Below are 17741 nucleotides of genomic sequence, written 5' to 3'. Positions count from 1 at the left end.
CCCAGAAGAGAAAATTCTCAAAACTAATCGAACCATAAAACTTCCGTCTATGTTCAGCTGACGTAAATTCAAGTCATCGAGAAGAAACATCAACGACAAACTATTAAAACAAATAAAAAAGAAGTGACAATATTTATATGAGATTAAACGCAGCGGAACCAATTTGCTGTCAAATATGAAGTTATGACACAAAAACCTATATTCCGTCTAAAAAAGCGTGACTGACAAAAATTTAAAGCAAATTTTTATTATTTTCTTGCCATAAAATACATTATAAAAATAGAAGTGCAATAAATTCAACAACACACACAAAAACTCATTCATAAAATAAAAACACTTTGAAAATTAATACAAAAAATGAATAGCCAACCGGCGAGCCAGCCCGAAAGTATCGACTTAGCCTATGATATGTGGGCTGGCCAATTTGAATTTGTCGGCTCTCCACAGAACAACAACAACTCACCAAATAACAACACCCTCAACAATAACAGTAACTTACAATATCGATTAAGTGATAAAAATTCTAGTCAATGTCGTGGCAGTACCGAAAGTCTTGAAGATTTAAATCTCAACTTTACATCACCAACAACGACAACAACATCTTCAACTTGGAACGGAAGTGACTTCAGCAAACAACCGATCCTAATCGATCAGGAAACATTTTTGAGTTTGAATCCCAACGATTTCGATGATATTGTTTCGTCAGGTCCGAATTCGTTGGTGTTTATCGAAAATAAATTTAACGAATCGCCATCTGCCGGAACAGATGGTAAACTAATTAATCTAGAAGCTTTAACGAACAAATTAAATTGCAAACCAAATAACAACAATACCAACGGATTTAAGTTGGAAAATCTGAAGAATTTTAAAAACAAACTGTTGTGTGATTTTTCGGAGAAAAACAATAACAATAACGGTATTGGTGGACAGCAGGACGGAGTTGTTGGAGTTGGTGGAAGGATGAATGGAATCAATGCTGAACTGTGCGAGAATCTCAATGAACAGGTAACATTTATTTTTGTTTCCCGCAGGTTTGCTTGATTTTCTAGTTCTTTGAAGAAAGATGTTCACATTTTGTACTCAAACGAATCTATGTAAGTTTATTTAAGATTGAATGGGCTTGTATTTCCTTTGATAAACAGGAAATTACTTTATAGAAATGTTTATATTTTGATCTAAGAAGTGAAAAATAAGCTATTACAGTATTAATTGATTTAAATTTGTGTTCAATTACAAACCAATTTAACAGTTAATTGATATTAAAAATGTTGGATTCAACAAGATGATAAAGTGTAACTTTTTTAACAACCTTTCCAAAATTATAGTAGCACGCTTGTCGTACTGTTTAGTGCGTAGGACTGTCATGCCACAGATCTTGAGTTCAATCCCTGCCTGTGCAGGGTATTGTCTCTTTCGAGAAATTGGCAAATTTTCCAAGAGTAATTCTTATCATGAAAAGTACTTTCTTTAATAAGCCATTTGGATTCGGCTTAAAACTGTTAAAATAATATTTCAACTTTTTCAATTATGAAGAAAGTTTTATTGAAGAATTCGAACAAAAAAATTGAAGTGTAAAACTTCCAAATTTTCATCTTTTTGAAAACATTGTAACAACTTTTTTTCAGGCCTCATTTCAAATGCTCGTTTAATTTGAAATGGTTTTCAAATTCTAACATTGAATCGTGGAGTTATGGTAATTTATAATATAGAATTTTTTTAAGTCATAAATGAGATCCTGTTTTAAACAAATAGTTAGTATGCTTAGGATAGGATTTTCCAATCAAAGTGTGTTAAATCATAAAGTCTCAGTGACAATTGTAATCACTTCTTCCAAGAATACTACGTTCAGAAAAATGTTTACCATTGTTTCAGTAAATTCTAACAATTTCAGTGGGTTGTTAAAGCGTGTCTTATTTTAATTTGTGGTGAATGACAAATTTAAAAGTGACGTCTGCCAAAATGAAAGATTGTTCAAATTGAAAACTCTTCTTGAAAAATCAGTATTGCTTGAAAATATTTGTATTTTATTTAACTTTTACTCCAAAAGCAATTAGTTCAAAAAACTTAAAGATTTGAAGGAGTTTTTAAGTGCTGAAATAAAATTCAATGGCAACATATTGATATTTATTAGAAATCAACTAAATTGTTTATTTTCTTTCTTCATTATGTCAGCTTGCTTTCTAAATGTCATGTACTTTCCGCACTTTTGTACAAGTAGAAATTCATTATAAATTTTTCACGGTAAAAAAAAAAACTGTCTGTTAAATCGATACAAGCAATTGGTTATTCTATACAAAACTATATTCAAGGTCTTTCCTTACAGACCTATAAGTAGTCTAAGAACTTGAATACACAAAAATTGAAGTACATGCAAATAAATCAGTGAGTATAAACTTATACGATATAAAATCAATAAAATTAAACTAGGTGGTTTATTTCATATCGAAGCAGGTATACAGCTTTAGATTGAATTTGTTGTAGAAAAAAAAATAAGTGTGAACAACTTTAAGGCAACTAAATAAGGGTGGTATTGTAATACGTTATGTACCTTACCTACACAACGGTTTCCAATAAGAGGTTTCATTTTAAATGGCTCACTATTTTGACAGATGTAATAATTTGAAACTGTCATCTTTTGATATTTGATGCCTTAAAATTACGTCTTTATTAAAAATACAACGATACACACCTCAAAATTACTTGAAGTTGTTAAAATTCACTACAAAAATGGTTTACATTTTGCAGTCACAGTTCACATTCTTGCAATAGAAGATTTTAATATCAAATCGAAACCTCCTATTAGAAGAAATCCATCTATTTAGGTTGTTGAATTTATTCTGCATAGTGAAAAATGGTCTAATTTTATGTACATAAAGGCTATAAACCTTATTAAAAACATTTATTGGCTGAAACTTAACTACTTTTTCTACTAGACCACCGGATTACATCTAAAAGTTCTAATGCATGAATTTATTTCAAAGAAGTCGCTGTTTTTCAATTGATTCCGTAAAATTTTTGAGGAAAATTTGCAATTAAACAAAAAATTTTCTTCGAAACCAGCATTTTCTCTAAGACTTCCCATAGACCTCCTTGCCTTTTTTAAAAGTCCCTTAGTCTTTATTGAATTAATGTAGATTTTTTTTAAATAAATTATTAAATAAAGATTATATCAGTGTGATGCAATTAGCCTTTATTAACTCAAACTGTTGATAAGGCATGTAAAATACTTACATCATACTATTAATATACAGTTTTCTTCTTATCGTAATTTGTTTGTAAGCTCTGTGCTGCCAACCGGATGCATAACTTCCAGCGTACAACGATAATTTTATATTCTGTAAGTCGTTGCGTAGTTTTTTTTTAACAGGAAGTAAATTTTGTAATATGGAAAATATTTAAAGTAAAAATTTACTTGTTTTATTATTTTTTTTTTTGTTTACCTTCAAAATCTTACAGACGTTACAGCCAATACCACTAGAGCTTATATTAGAAGAATAAATGTGAAAATTCTTAAGGTTTGAGTTAATGAGGGTAAATAAGAAACTAGATGTTCAACATCTGAATTAGTTTCAATTTATTTCGCTTTTAAAAGTCCAATAGATGGCAACTCTTTTTGGTTTTGGAAAATGCGTTTAGAAGTGTTGGAAAGAAGGAGATCTGATAACATTAAAAACTACTTTTGAGTTTAAAAAGCTTTTAAAAATGGTATTGTCAAATGATAAAAATCAGTTCAAATCAGTAAATCATTAAGCTAGAAACATGATTTTCATTATTTTAAACCTATTCAGCATTTTACTACCTCTCAAAATTCTACTTAAGTTAAATCACAAAATGTTTAAATCCATATGACTTCTGAGTTTTTGACATTTGATACTCGGTTCTTAATATCGAGTAAATTACTATATATTTTTTCAATTGCTCAGCAATTAAATTAGAATTTGTCTCCATTATTTTTCGAATTTTTCTTTTTATAATTTTTTAAGAATATTGTAAAATTAAGGGCGCATTATTTTAAACGATCTATTGTTGAGCGTTTAATAACTTACTAGTTAGCAATTTACTTAAGGAGTTCAAATTTGCAAACCTTTCTTTTCGTTTCGCAAACTAGTAAATTACTAATTTCCTTTTATTGAAAATCGAGCACCCAAACGTGTCTAAAAAGTGACAACTAGTGGAAATAAACTTAAATGGACCCATAAATTAAATTTGCTTCATTGTTTTTAGAATTTGTCTTTGTGTAATTTTTTAAGAAGTTTGTAAAATTTAAGGGCGCATACTTTTAAACGGATCTATTGTTAAGGGTTTAACAACTTGCTAGTTAGCAATTTACTTAAGGAGTCCAAATTTGCAAACCTTTCTTTTTCCTTTTTGAAAAACGAGCATCCAAAAATGTCTAAAAAGTGACAGTTCGTGAAAATAAACAAAGCAACTAGGCTTAAACAATATATTGTTAACGGTCTAACAACTTTCTAGTTAGCAATTTACTAAACGAGTTCAAATTTATAAACCTTTCTATTCGTTTCGGTAACTAGTGAATTTCTAATTGCCTTTTATGAAAAAAACGAACATCCAGAAATGTCTAAAAAGTGACAGTTCTTGGAAATAAATAAAACAAGTACGCTTAAACGGAACTATTAATTATTGGAATTCGTAAATGTAGACTCGAACATTTCATTCACTGCTCTTGTACAGATGTCATATGGATTTATCAAATTGCTAAAATTTAAAGTAGCCACTCCTTGATTTTATTTTTAGCAAATTGTTTAGAGATAGTAAAGTGTTAAAATCGTTAAAAATTAGGTAAATCATCTTTCAAGCTAAGTAAATAGTTAAAAAATTTCCTTGACATTTTACTAAATCGTTTAAAATGTTGCGCCAATGTGTTTTTCTTAAGTGTGTGGCAATACTTTTTTTGGAGTTGGTCTTTTTGACAGCTGTCACTTGATTTATACGCAGTTTGGTTTGCATTTTCATAATGAATAGACTAAGTCATAAACAACGTTTGCAAATCCTCCAAATTTAATACCAAAATAATGGTTTGGTTCGTGCGACGTATCAATTTATTGAAGAAAACTTTTGGTAAGCGCGTTGTCTCGCGATGTGGGCCTACATATGTCATGGTCTCCAAGATCGTACGAATTAACACCGCTGGCCGTTATTTTGTATTGTGAAGTCGCTTGTCTATAAAGATAAGTCCAAAAAGTATTGAAGCCTTGGCAATGTATATTAATCTCGTTATTGCTGTCATACGGCCCCAAAGAGGTCTTTAATTGGGCTTCTTGGCTGGAATTACTGCGAGCCATCCAGTAAGGTGGTACGACATAATTTTTAAAACATAATGTCAAGCCATAATCTTTATAATAAAGCTTGTCCATGGCATCAAATTGTATGCGTTTAATTTTTTCTTGAAAACCACTTATCTACAGAAAAAACAGTTTTTTAACATAGCCCTTTATTTACACTTACTCTTAAGTAAGTGCCTGCCCTAAACTGTGATTTTTTACCAATTTTATAAATTTAATATTTTAAATTTGAACTCCTGTGAATCGATGTAGGTACATTTAAAAAATTATTGTGAAACTTTATATGAAATAAAGTAATCAAACAGACCTATTCCATAACGCATATATCTAGGTTTTACTGTATCAGTCTAAATTTAACAAGCATAAAATATCTTATAAATATTATGCTCTCGCAAAATAGTATATCGCTCAATAATCTTAGGAGAAAAGAAAACAAAAACAAATTCTAACAATTTTGAATTTCTCTCCTCTCTCAAACTTTCAAACAAGCCAAAATAAAAATTAAAAAAATTATACATATTTACGAAAACTGAAACGTAAAACCAAAATAATTTTATGCTTGATGATGATATGATCATTTAAATAATATCAAAAGGTGATAGAAGACCATTCACCCATTTAAAAGGGAGAACCTGTCTTTCGTTACAATATTCACCAGACACCACTCGTTATCTGTCTGTCATTTTGACAAGTTTTATATTTAACACAACGAAACTTCAAAATTTCTATCTACCATAACCATAAGACACCGGCAGCGCCTGCAGCGGCGGCGGAAAACAAAAAACATACGACATATCGGACATATGTTTTTTCTCATGTAAAAATGTAACTCGCACTAAAATCTATTCTCGTCATGACAAAATATTTACATTAACGTGTCGGTCGGTCTTCTCATCAAAAACAAATCATGTCTTCTACTTAACAGCCATTTTTGTTGCCAAAACAAAACAACCTAAGTTGCTTGGTGACTTAAAATAAAACACGTTCTTTTTGTTTTCATTCTTTACGTATATATTTGTGATCCAAGTTTAATAATAATTATTATATTTATGCACATTACGAAATAAGTGGTCTCGAATTTAAGTACCTAACACAATAATATGTGTTGATGTGCTTGCGCATCCGTTAGAAGGGCAGCACTTAATATAATAAAATTATTACACCAAACTCTGGACCTGGGGGCTATACAAAAGATGTAAACGGATTTACGCGCTCCGAAAAAGTCTTAATACACGTATAGACGTGTGACCACACGACGACGATGAGCTCTTTTAAAGGAGAAATATTCTCGGGCTATAGCACATTCTTCAAATCCCCATTCCCATATTTCTCCAAGTTTTCGTTACTTGGAACTTTGTTTTTCGTTGTTTTTAGAATGGAGTGCGGAAATAGAACTTTCCGTGGACCGACCGGTGAGTGAGGTGGCGGCGCAGCGTAGCGGTCCGCAGCGACATACAGCGGCATCGTCTTAGAATAATGATCGGCCTGCTCCTCAGTAGACCATTGGAGAGCGACAGTTGAAGAAGCGTGTCTCTACTTACGTCATTGTGTTGTCGCTTTCGATATCCGCCGCCATATTACATAGAATTTAACCGTTAAATTGACATATCAATATATTTTATGTATCTATAGTGACCGAAAAAGTTCAATTGACCTAAAAATTCCCTATCGATTCAACGACTTACACCGAGGCTACATCAAGCGAATGAGACAACAACTTCGACGCGACTGATGAACGCTTTATCGGGGTTCGTGGGTGCTTCGCCGCGTTTCGCTTCGCGTTCCGTTCTATGTTTGGATGGCGAATAAAATGTTTTATATGAATCACTTTGCTGATTAGAATATGAAAAAATATTGTACTTAATTAAACGTTCGAAAAAAAAGTATCTGCAAGCTCAGCCAATATAACAACAATCGAATGCACATATTGGTGAGTGGTGGTGAGTTCGCGGTGACGGTGACGGACGATCAGTTGCTGTGAGAGAACAACGGACTGAACGACTCATGGTTGTATTTCGCGCATGAATCTTCTTTTGTAACGCCCGGAGCACCAGTTTTTTGAGTTTTTTTTTCCACAAATATTTTGTGTACATAACGAGGCAATGTAAACTTGCGAATACCGATTGTGTGCGGGGTTTAACATCAACGTTTACAACAACAACCATTTATAGCTTCATCTATGCATTGGATCTTTGCTATGTAAATTTTTAGTGTTTTTGTTGTTGTTATTTTTGTTTAACGAGAGAAACCAAATTTTGCTGGCGCAAATGTATCTTAAACGTTCAATGGATGTTGACGATCTTTTGGATGATATACGTCAATTGAAGAATTCTTGTGTTAGTTAGTTCATTTTTGTTGACATTTTAAATTTTTTTTTATTTATTCCATGCACACAAAAATCAAATATAAAATTAAATTAATGTTGGTATTTTTTTTAATTTCATTTCAGTTGGAATTGTTGCAGCGACAAGTTACAGACTTGGCAGATACACAAACAGACAGAACAACGCGTACAAAAACAGAGTATGCAGTACTACAGACTCGGTACCATATGCTCGAGGAGCAGTTTAGAGAGGTAAGTTTGAGTTATGGTTGTTTATTAATTTATTTGTTTACTTTGTTGATTGTTGTATTGTACTAACGTTTTGACATTTTGCCTTTTTTTTTTGGTCAAAAATCATTGACTCAATAAAATTAAAAGACACGTCTACGCCGTACTTATTTATGTTGTTTATTTAAAACAGCTAGAGTTATTCCCTTCAATAGCTCAAGTTTTAAAAACAAATACAATGATGACAAAATTGTTAATACATTCCTTTCAGTGCATTCGGACTAGAGGCTAAGCCGGCGAGCAGTCAATTTAAAAATGTGAATTTTTCCAAGAGAGTTATTACATCGTTATCTCAAAAATACACTAAACTCGTATTTAAAATTCTTAAAAAATATGGAAATGTTTCCACTCGATTTGTTCTTTTAATTCAATGCTTGAGATAACCAAACCCTAAATGTCAAAATTGTATGAACATGTTATTTTACGAGAATTTCTTGACATTTAGTCAAGCTAAAGCTATAGAACTCGATTAATTTCAAACTCATTTCTTCATCAACTTTTCAAGCGCTAGAACTCTGATTTGGATCTCAGTTTGAAATAGAACCCTCAATTTTGGTGCTCTAGGATATTAGAGCTCGACTTAACACTGTTTTAACTTCTTTAAAAAGCGTCATTTTTGTAGTTAGTACTATGAACTGGCATACCAGAGGTCTTGGTTCGATCCCTGCCTATGCCATCTAAAGTTGTTTTTACTGGTACTGCCTGTTGCGTGGAATTGACAAATTCTCCAAGAGTAATTCTTGTCATGAAAAGTGCTTTCTCAAATAAAAAAGTTCGGAATCGTTAAAACTGTTGGTCCCCTCCATACCTGACAACATAACTCGCACACAGGAATGGTTGGGAGTTGTAAGTCACAAGGCCCTAATTCTCCAAGAACTGTTGTGACATCCAATAGTAAAATAAAATTTAAACCCATTAAACTTTTAACTTTTCTTGCGCTTTATTTTATTTTCACATATTTTTTAAATGAAATATTGAGAGCATTTATAATAACCACGACTATGCATTGAGTCTAACATAAGAGCTATTTAAAATATGTGGAGAAATAAAATCAAATCCAAAATAATCAATATTCATATGGGCAACATTACATGATAAAAGTGTAAAAAAAATCTGTTTAAAGAAGACAAAACGGCCGTTTCGATATTATGTACACCTGAAGAAATATTTAAAAATACTAAACTTTTATGAATATTGTTGCGTTTTTCATCTCTACAATAATCTTTAGACTAAATCTACTGAACACACGATTTCTTGAAACTACTTTCTAGCATTTAAATTGCATGCGTCATATGATATTTTAGAGATTGCAGGACTGAAAACCAATTTCTTTTGATCTTGATTCAAGTAAAACGTTCATTTCAAAACTAGTATATGTGCATAATCTACATCTGCACATTTATCAAAAAAGAATAATTTTAAATTCACAAATCTTAAACGAAATCCAATAAAACATAATTTTTATTTCGAAAAATATTGAGAATAAAAAAACCAAATCCTAAAATAAATGTCCGCTCCATCGAACCTTGACAGTTTGTTTTTAAATGCTGTTTGTAAAATGTCAGTATTTTGAGTCAGAACTATCTACGGGGTGCTACAAAAATAATCAAAAATAATTCAGCTCCATTCAACCGAGATATAAAATTCCTAGAACTCAAAAATGATTTTAATCCGTTTTCCAGTTATGATCGAGTTTTAAATATTTTTTTTAAATGAAATTCCACTGATAAACTGAAAATTACTATTTTTGTATTTTATTTCAAGTCAAAAATTTTTACATCCAGAATTCAGAGTTATTGACGACATTTTAGAAAGCAACTTTTATCACGTATTTTTTTATCCCAACGGCTTCCTTTACCGAAAAATTCGAATGCCAAGACTTTAATGCGAACGTTTTTCGAAAAACTAACGTCACGATACGTCTAACTTTTTGTATGTTATTTTTTAAGTCAAATTCAAGACCTAGGACTTTATATTAGTTGATTGTTTCAACAAGTCACAGAGGATACCGATACAGCGAGTGTTACATTGGACCGATGTTTGCGTAGTACGAGCAGCTCAAACAATAGTAAAAGAGATAAATGATCCATTTCCTTGGAAAACCAATAAAACATTTTTTGAGATATCTAAAAGGTTGTCAAATATTTTTTGAAAATCATTACTGCAAAAAATTTAGAGAAGTTTTAATAATTGAGTTTGTTGAAAACCCTCAAATTCGATTCAAATAATAAAAATTTAAAACTGTTGCATTTACACTTGAGAAAATCCAAAAAGAGCTGTGTACCCAATTTTTATAATTTAGTTAATAAAAACCGCATGAATAAAAACACTTCTTTTCAAAAGTTTAAAATGGAGGCGTTAGCCTACTTTTTTAAACCGGAACTTTACTCCATGTCGTTCGTTGTTATTTCTATAGGGTTTTTCAACAAGGGCGGGTAGATGTCGTGGCGTTTGCTGGGTGGCACGTAGCGCCGCGCCGTATTGGTGGAACCACATGTCTTCTAGTTTCATATGGTTCAATTTTGTTTCAATTAAGAAATTAGCTACCATCGTTGTGTAGAACTCGGTGTTGACGGTGATCCCCGCACTAACATCGTTTTTAAAAATGTACTGACCAATTAGGCCCATTATTCACATCAAATACTAACTTTTTCAGGATGCATTATCTGTGAACATCGCGTCGGTTGGCGTCGTCCTACAGACGGAAATTTTGCTTGGTAACACAGCCATTCATCGAAAAATGCCCCTCATCACTAAAGATCATTTTTCGGCCAAAATTGGGGTTCTCTTCCAAATGATTCAAAGCCCAGTCACCGAACAAACGGCGTTATTAATGGCCATTAACTTTGAGCTCCTAGGTCAGTTGGATCTTGTACGGGTCAACTTGAAGAATTTTGCCCAAGTCCTGATGCAAAATTCTTCAAGTTGAAATGTGTGAAAGACCGAGTTCTTCAGCACTACAAGAAATAGACTGCCTTGGGTTCTGCTGTGCACTTTCGGCTTAACTTGCGTTCCTTGAACGTACGGGTATTGGCTAAATGTTTACTGAACCGTTCGTCTCAAATTTTGCCATCAAACGCTCAAGAGTCGACTGTGCAGGGCCACCGAGTCTACCGTAAAGTGAGCGCAATGCGCGCAAAGTTTGCATTAGCGAACACTCATTTGATAATAATGTTTAATCATTTGAACGTGCTGTTCAATCGTGTAACTTGCCATGATGATTTGGCATAATCAACTGAATAATAAATAAAAGATTTAAGACATGGCACCAAAACAAAATATCCAGTTTCATTTAGACCCTCCCCGCCTTCAAACAATTTAGCCGATATACTTCCATTAATTCCCATTAGTTTCCTTTATGTTAAATGTCAGACGTATACTCTCAAGTAAATGTGGACACTCTTTTCTGAGTCACACATCAAGAATGTAAAATACTTTACTCGTTTTGTGTTTTATTTTTGAAGAACCTCTTTAATGCTTTGATATTTTCCCAACACTCGAAGTGCTTAAAATTGCACATTTTAAAAGAAGTTGTATCTGAGGCTCGTTCAAAGTATTTTTGTTTTAAATTTATTTTAATAATATAGAATTTCCATTTCGTGCCCGAAGCATCAACGGTTTATCAACAAATTATAGTCAGAAGGTTCAAAGCAAGAATGTAATCGAAATTAAGAGTGAATGCTGATGTTTTTTTTTTTGAAAATCTTTAATATCGGAAATGATTTAATAACTTTTTATTTGTTCATATAATACTAATCACGTGTACACCCGAGTTTCCGGGCAAACATATATTTTTCGTATTTATTAATTTACATTTGATGTTTAATTTCTTAAAACTATTTATTGTTACAATTTGGAATTTACTTACATTCAATAATTTCGAAGTTAAGTTAATTTTTTTATAGTTCATTAATTTATTTTTGTTTATTTTTTAGTCGGAACTTCGTGCCGAAGAACGGTTAGCCGAAGAACAAAAACGCCATCGTGAACTTCTAGCTCGGCATGAGCGTGAAGCCGCTTTACAAAATGAAAATTGCCAAATTAAAATAAGAACCATTGAGATCGAGGCGAATGCCTTGAGGGAAGAAGCACAAAGATTACGTGTATTATGTGACAAACAAGCTAGTGATCTACATAATACGGAAGAAAAATTAGAACTTGCACGTGATAGTATTATGGCCTTGCAACAAGACTTAAGCAATGCTAAATTGCTTGAACGTAAATATGAGCAAGAGAAGAAAGCTTCAGAAGATCTAATGGTTGAGATGAGCCGCGAACTTGAGCGATTGCGTTCAGAAACTGGACCAGCAATGCCAAGTACATCACCAGAGGCATTAAGACTGGAAGAACTGCATCAGGAGTTAGATGAATTAAGAATACAAAACAAATGTGAGTTTGTAATTTAAAAAAAGAATTCTCAAAATTAAAACGAAATTTGAATTAACAGCCATTTTCCATGTAGTAAAGTGTTGGAAATCCCATAAACAATTTGACAGTTTTTGAAACATTGGATAGCAATTTGTCTTTTTTTAGTTTGTATTTCTCTGACTTGCTGTGCATTTTTTGGTTAAAATCCTTTCAAATTCATATACAAAATCAATTTGACAGGGTTTAGGATTTAAAATCAATTAATTTACAGCATTTCAAAGAAAACAAAACTTAAACATGATGAAAATACAGTGAACTGTCACAAATTAAATTGCTAAAGGGGTGTTTACAATTTTCTATCTTAAAAAATGGCTATCAAATCATGCGTATATTTTGAGAAAATCTTATCAAGTATGTTTTAATAAATCTTTTGTATTTACAATCAGCTCTCGAGGAACAAAATGAAGAACTTCAAGCAGCAGTTTTGACACGTGGCGTTGAAGAAGGAAGACATCTTCTAAATGGCACTTTAAATAGTTTGGCACAAGAACTGGAAGAAATGTCTCAGACGCAGGTTAGTTTAAATTTATAGATTTTCTTCAACGAGAGATTTCCTCTTTTTTGGTAGAGCATGATTTTATTTTTATACACGGGGGCGTAGAACACTTCCATCGTGGAAAAATGAAAAAGAAAAGCAAATGGCAGCGGGCGGTAGTCATCTTTTTGTTTTTTCTTTTATAATTTTGTTTCTTTTTTTTTATTCACCAAAAATGCTTAGTATAAATTCACCATTAAAATACTCACCATATAAAAATCACAATTCAAAGAAAAATAAAACAAAAATTGCTTTATTTTTTTTATTATACAACACGTAATATTATTTATTTTTACAGGACTCTGTGGATTCAGCCACAATGGCATCATTGAGCCAGGTAATAATAATTGGGATGGTGCAATTTTTTGATTCTTTATTAAAAACAAAAAAAAACAAGGCTTTCTATACTCATTAACAAAACTTCATTTATTTTTAAATAAACTGCTACACAAAAGCTTGTATATAATTTACTATTAAAATAAGCAAACACAATAGTTTTAAGGATCTAATTTTTGGTTTTTAATTCTTTGGAATCAAATAATATTTAATTTGCGCCACTTTTTATTGCACGGATCACTTTTTTGCTTATGTTTTTGTATTTTTTATTTTTTAATATATTTTTAAACTTTTTTTCTAAATAAAAACATTAAAAACCTGGAGACTAAAAGTAAGGGTTCCACAATAAATTAAGAATGTTTTAAACTTACCATTTTTCCTTTCCTTTTGACTCATTGCATTGTTACACTAATTGGGAACTTTCATTTAAAAAAAATAATTAATTTTAACAAACTTCGAGGTTTGAACAATTTATCTAAGAACTGGACTAAAAATAAAAAGACTCGTAATTAAATCGGAATTGATCTAAAATAGCGCATTTGCTTTAACTAGAAATGAAGGCCCAACATTTTTAACATCCTCTCCTTAAGAGAAAAGCGTAAATAATTGGAAATTAACTATCTAACTATTCCAAAATGGTATCTCTGTTGCTTGCTAGTAAAATACTATCATAAAAACTGAGCAACTGAATAGTGCGTCTAAACAGTGACAGCCCGTGAACAAACTCGAATCAAACAAACCTAAATTTGTAAAACGAATCTTTTAATTTCAATGTCAGAAATTCAGAATTCGTGTTGATATAGGAAATCAAATGTGGAGACAGTAATAGTCTTTTCACACCAAACACAAAACCGAGTTTTCGGCAAAAAGTTTTAAAAACCCTAAAAATCGTTCACACTGAATACTTACACGTTTTCGTTTGACATTTCAATTTCTGCAACATCGACTCGACTGTCATCGATTTGTTAGTAAAAGTTTAGATCATGTCAATTGAAATTGAATTTAACAACATAACAAAATAAAGTATTTTCAAAATATTTTCGTTAAACATTAAACTTTTGTGTCGTCCAGAAATTCTTTCAACAGAAAAACCTTTTGTTGCTCTAATTCAAATACTTTATTTTTCTTTACGTCCTCGTACGTACCTTACAGTTTAATATTACTTACGACAGCCAAATTGTAATTTTAATTAATTATACTATTTTATTTAAATTAAAACTACAGTTGTGGTTCTTTTGAACAAAATTTAAAAACTATCAAAGTAAAATATTTGTTTTAACAGCAACCATCAGCTGTTTTGTTTGCATTTAATTGAGCGCTGAATGTTTCGAAAGGTTTGTTTAGTTCATTTTTGAACTGCTACTAACATAAACTCCTCAAAGAAATCCATATCTTCTTCAATTGTGGTATCAATCGATATTTTTATTTGATATTTGATATAATTTCAGCTTTTCAATTCACAAACAAAAATCAAATATGACATTTAGTTCTGATAATAACAACTTAAACACAGCAATTTCTATGTTTAAAGTTAAACCTCAGATTAAGCCCTAAACTTAGGTTTAAATTTATTTATGAATAGCCTAAACTCTGGACTTGATTAATAACAACTTAGCAAGAGTTTAACGAACATCTGTGAATATACCCCATTGTTAACGAAAACTTGTTGCCTACGAATAGTGTATGGGAAGACTTAATTTTTCGAGGTTTTCGGTAAAAACCGATAATGTCGCGAAAACCAGGTTTTGGGTTTGGTGCGAAAAGCCTATATAATGTGCTTGGATCATTTAAAATTGACTAAACTGTCTTTTGATTTTAAACAATAGTTTTAAACTTTGGAATGCTTCAAAAATAAATTTAAACCCATGCAAGTTTGAACTTTCATTGCGAACGTTCTTTGTAATCAATGAAAAAGCTTTAGTGTCAAATTTTGGTTTCTGTACAATATATTGATATTTTTGTCAAATTACAATTTGAATAATTTTTTGACGGTTCTATGTTCTCTTGAAAATAGTATTAATAATTTGCATGTTTTATTTCTTTTATTTTCTGAAAACAAAGACCAAATGATGAGCGTGACTCTGCTCAAAACTCCGAGTTATTCTAAATGACATATTATAGAATTTAAGTATAACAAAACAGACCTAAAATCTTCATTGCGGTGAACTCAAACAAATAATCTACATTGGGCCAGTTCAGACGACCTAAGGGACTTGAACGTTAGGCAAGTTTCTAGAATCTGAATGGCCAGCTGCTAAACAATTAAGGCACCCTAACTTTGAAGTTAAGTCTTCTTATGTCAAGATGACAATTCTTCTTCTTTTTTATTCAACTAAAAGCTGAACTTTATTACTCTATGATTGATTAATTTTGTACACAATTCCATTTGATGTATTTTGTAAAAGGGTTCCTTGTCAAACTAGAAAGGAAATAAGTTAGATTTGATTAAAAACGATATCGCTAACAACAAATGTGCGTTTTTAGTTAAGTGTAAACCATAAACCCAATAATTATGGTCATTGGGCCATTTTGTTTCGTGTATGAAAATGACCATCAGGTTACAATGTACAGATGTTTTGAGACTTTTTTTGGTCAAATGCGTTTTCTTTATATTGGTCTTCTTCCTTTTTTAACTTTTGTTATACTTTTATTTTGCTAAAAAATGTTCCTAATTTTTAACACAATATTCAAATGGATGCCCTGCCTGTTATTGTATTAAAATTGTATAAATAATAAAAACTTTGATGGTTTACTTTTAAGCATTTTGTTTTATTAATTTTCCTCAATTTATTTTCTTATATCTTAAAACTCATTAATTTGTATTCTTATTTTTCATTTTAGCTTCAACAAGCCTTCCAAGAAAAAGAAGATGAAAATACGCGACTCAAACATTACATCGATACCATCCTGCTTAACATTGTTGAAAACTATCCACAATTATTGGAAGTGAAACCAATTGATCGGAGTGCGCAAAATTAATTAATAAATTTAATAATTTAAACAAACAACAACTTATTTCTAAGTAAAACTAAATTTTTAAACAAAAGTTATTAGAAATAAATTAATTGTATTATATACTTATAAATAAAATCAAATAACTAAACAGAAAAAAAAAATCTCACTTCATTAAAAATTTCACAAATAATAATGTCAAAAAATATATAATTTCATAAAATAATTGACATACAAACAAAAACTAATTAAATTTGCATTATACAAAAAAAACTATAATTTGTTATTGATATAGTTTTTAAGGTTTCAAAAAGAAAAAAAAAACAACAACAATATTTGTTACAAATGTTTAGATGGAATTTTCTTAGGCGCAACAACAATATTTTGTGTCGTTGAATAATTAATTTTTATACCTGCATGTAGTTATAATATTTAAAACAAAATAAAACAACAAATTCATTCATAAAATGCCTTATTAACAATTAAAAAAATATATTCATTTAAATTGTTTTACAATATTTGTAGTTAGCTTTGTAGTTAAATATAATTTGTATGTTTTTCTTTTCTTTGTTTGTTAAAAGTAAGATACATTTTTAAATTAAATAAAAACTAAAATTATAATAATATTGCTTAAAATAATTTTAATATTATTTTGTAACGCGCGCAATCGTTACTTCGTTTAAATATTTAAAGCAAAAATACCATGATATAGTTTATTTATAAAATTGAATTGAAATATTTGTTACATATTTGTGTATGAGACTCGAAATTTTAACATCCCAACTTTTCTTATTACGATGATCTTGCAATTTTCAAGGTTAGCTAAAAAGCTTACAATTTTGTCAGTTACCTTAAGTTTTTAACTTGGATGTGGGGACTTCTTGGTATAGCTGATCCCTCAATTTCGTAACAAAGTGGGTGCCAATTCATTGGGAGCCATTTTTACCAGACCATAGATTCATGATCTTGTACGCTAACGTGTAAAAGTAGCCACATTTCTTTAATTCAAACAAATAATCTACTACAAATGGTTCTTGAGAACCCATAGAAGATTTGTAACCTTTTGATTGTTGCTTAAACTTTAGTTTGAGGAATGTTTTCCAAAAAAAAATAAAAATAATAATTTTCATTAACTAAATTATTTCTCGAAACATGTGATTGTTGAGTTTTTTTTTTTAATTGAGAAGCTTGAGAATGAAAAGTTTGCTGTCTTCCATATGTTCTTAAATATGTTTATTTATTCTTAAATAAATGAAGGCTGCGATTTGTGTCGATGTTTTAAGATTGAAAAAACTACATAGAAAATTAAAAAAAAATAAACTTATGAATACAACTTAACACAATTATAGTAAACTTGAATAGGTATTAAAACAAAATGTAACATACATTTTCTTAGGACTAATTATTTTTTTAAATGAAACAAACAAGAAAATGATAAAGAATTAAAATGATAATAATAATGTAAAATATATTTGTATTTGTATTGCAATGATTTATTGTTTTTTAAAAATAAGTATGATATTTTTTTGTTCTTTTTTTAATTTATAATAATGCCAAGTGATTAATCGTGTTATTA

The 17741-nt window shown here is 30.5% G+C and overlaps 1 protein-coding gene across 10 annotated transcripts in view; it reads left to right on the top strand.

The window, feature by feature from the left end:
• The window catches only part of LOC129941766 (rab11 family-interacting protein 3), a 248386-nt gene extending 231104 nt beyond the window's left edge, over window positions 1-17282 (top strand). For 4 of the 10 annotated variants that reach the window (XM_056050489.1, XM_056050491.1, XM_056050488.1 and 1 more), the window contains 5 exons: window positions 7753-7878; window positions 11850-12303; window positions 12729-12856; window positions 13176-13214; window positions 16055-17282. In XM_056050489.1, the coding sequence (XP_055906464.1) occupies window positions 7753-7878; window positions 11850-12303; window positions 12729-12856; window positions 13176-13214; window positions 16055-16192 (885 nt within the window). In that variant the 3' untranslated portion in view covers window positions 16193-17282. Of the gene's footprint in view, window positions 1-57; window positions 1006-6580; window positions 7640-7752; window positions 7879-11849; window positions 12304-12728; window positions 12857-13175; window positions 13215-16054 lie in introns of those variants that run through there. The other 6 variants (XM_056050486.1, XM_056050485.1, XM_056050484.1 and 3 more) reach the window with 4 other exon arrangements.
• The last annotated feature ends 459 nt before the right edge of the window (window positions 17283-17741 follow it).

Source organism: Eupeodes corollae, chromosome 1 (genome assembly GCF_945859685.1).
Source record: "Eupeodes corollae chromosome 1, idEupCoro1.1, whole genome shotgun sequence".
Taxonomy (NCBI): Eukaryota; Metazoa; Arthropoda; class Insecta; order Diptera; family Syrphidae; genus Eupeodes; species Eupeodes corollae.
The sequence above is the reverse complement of the archived record's forward strand: the minus strand, read 5'-3'. Positions and strand labels throughout refer to the sequence as shown.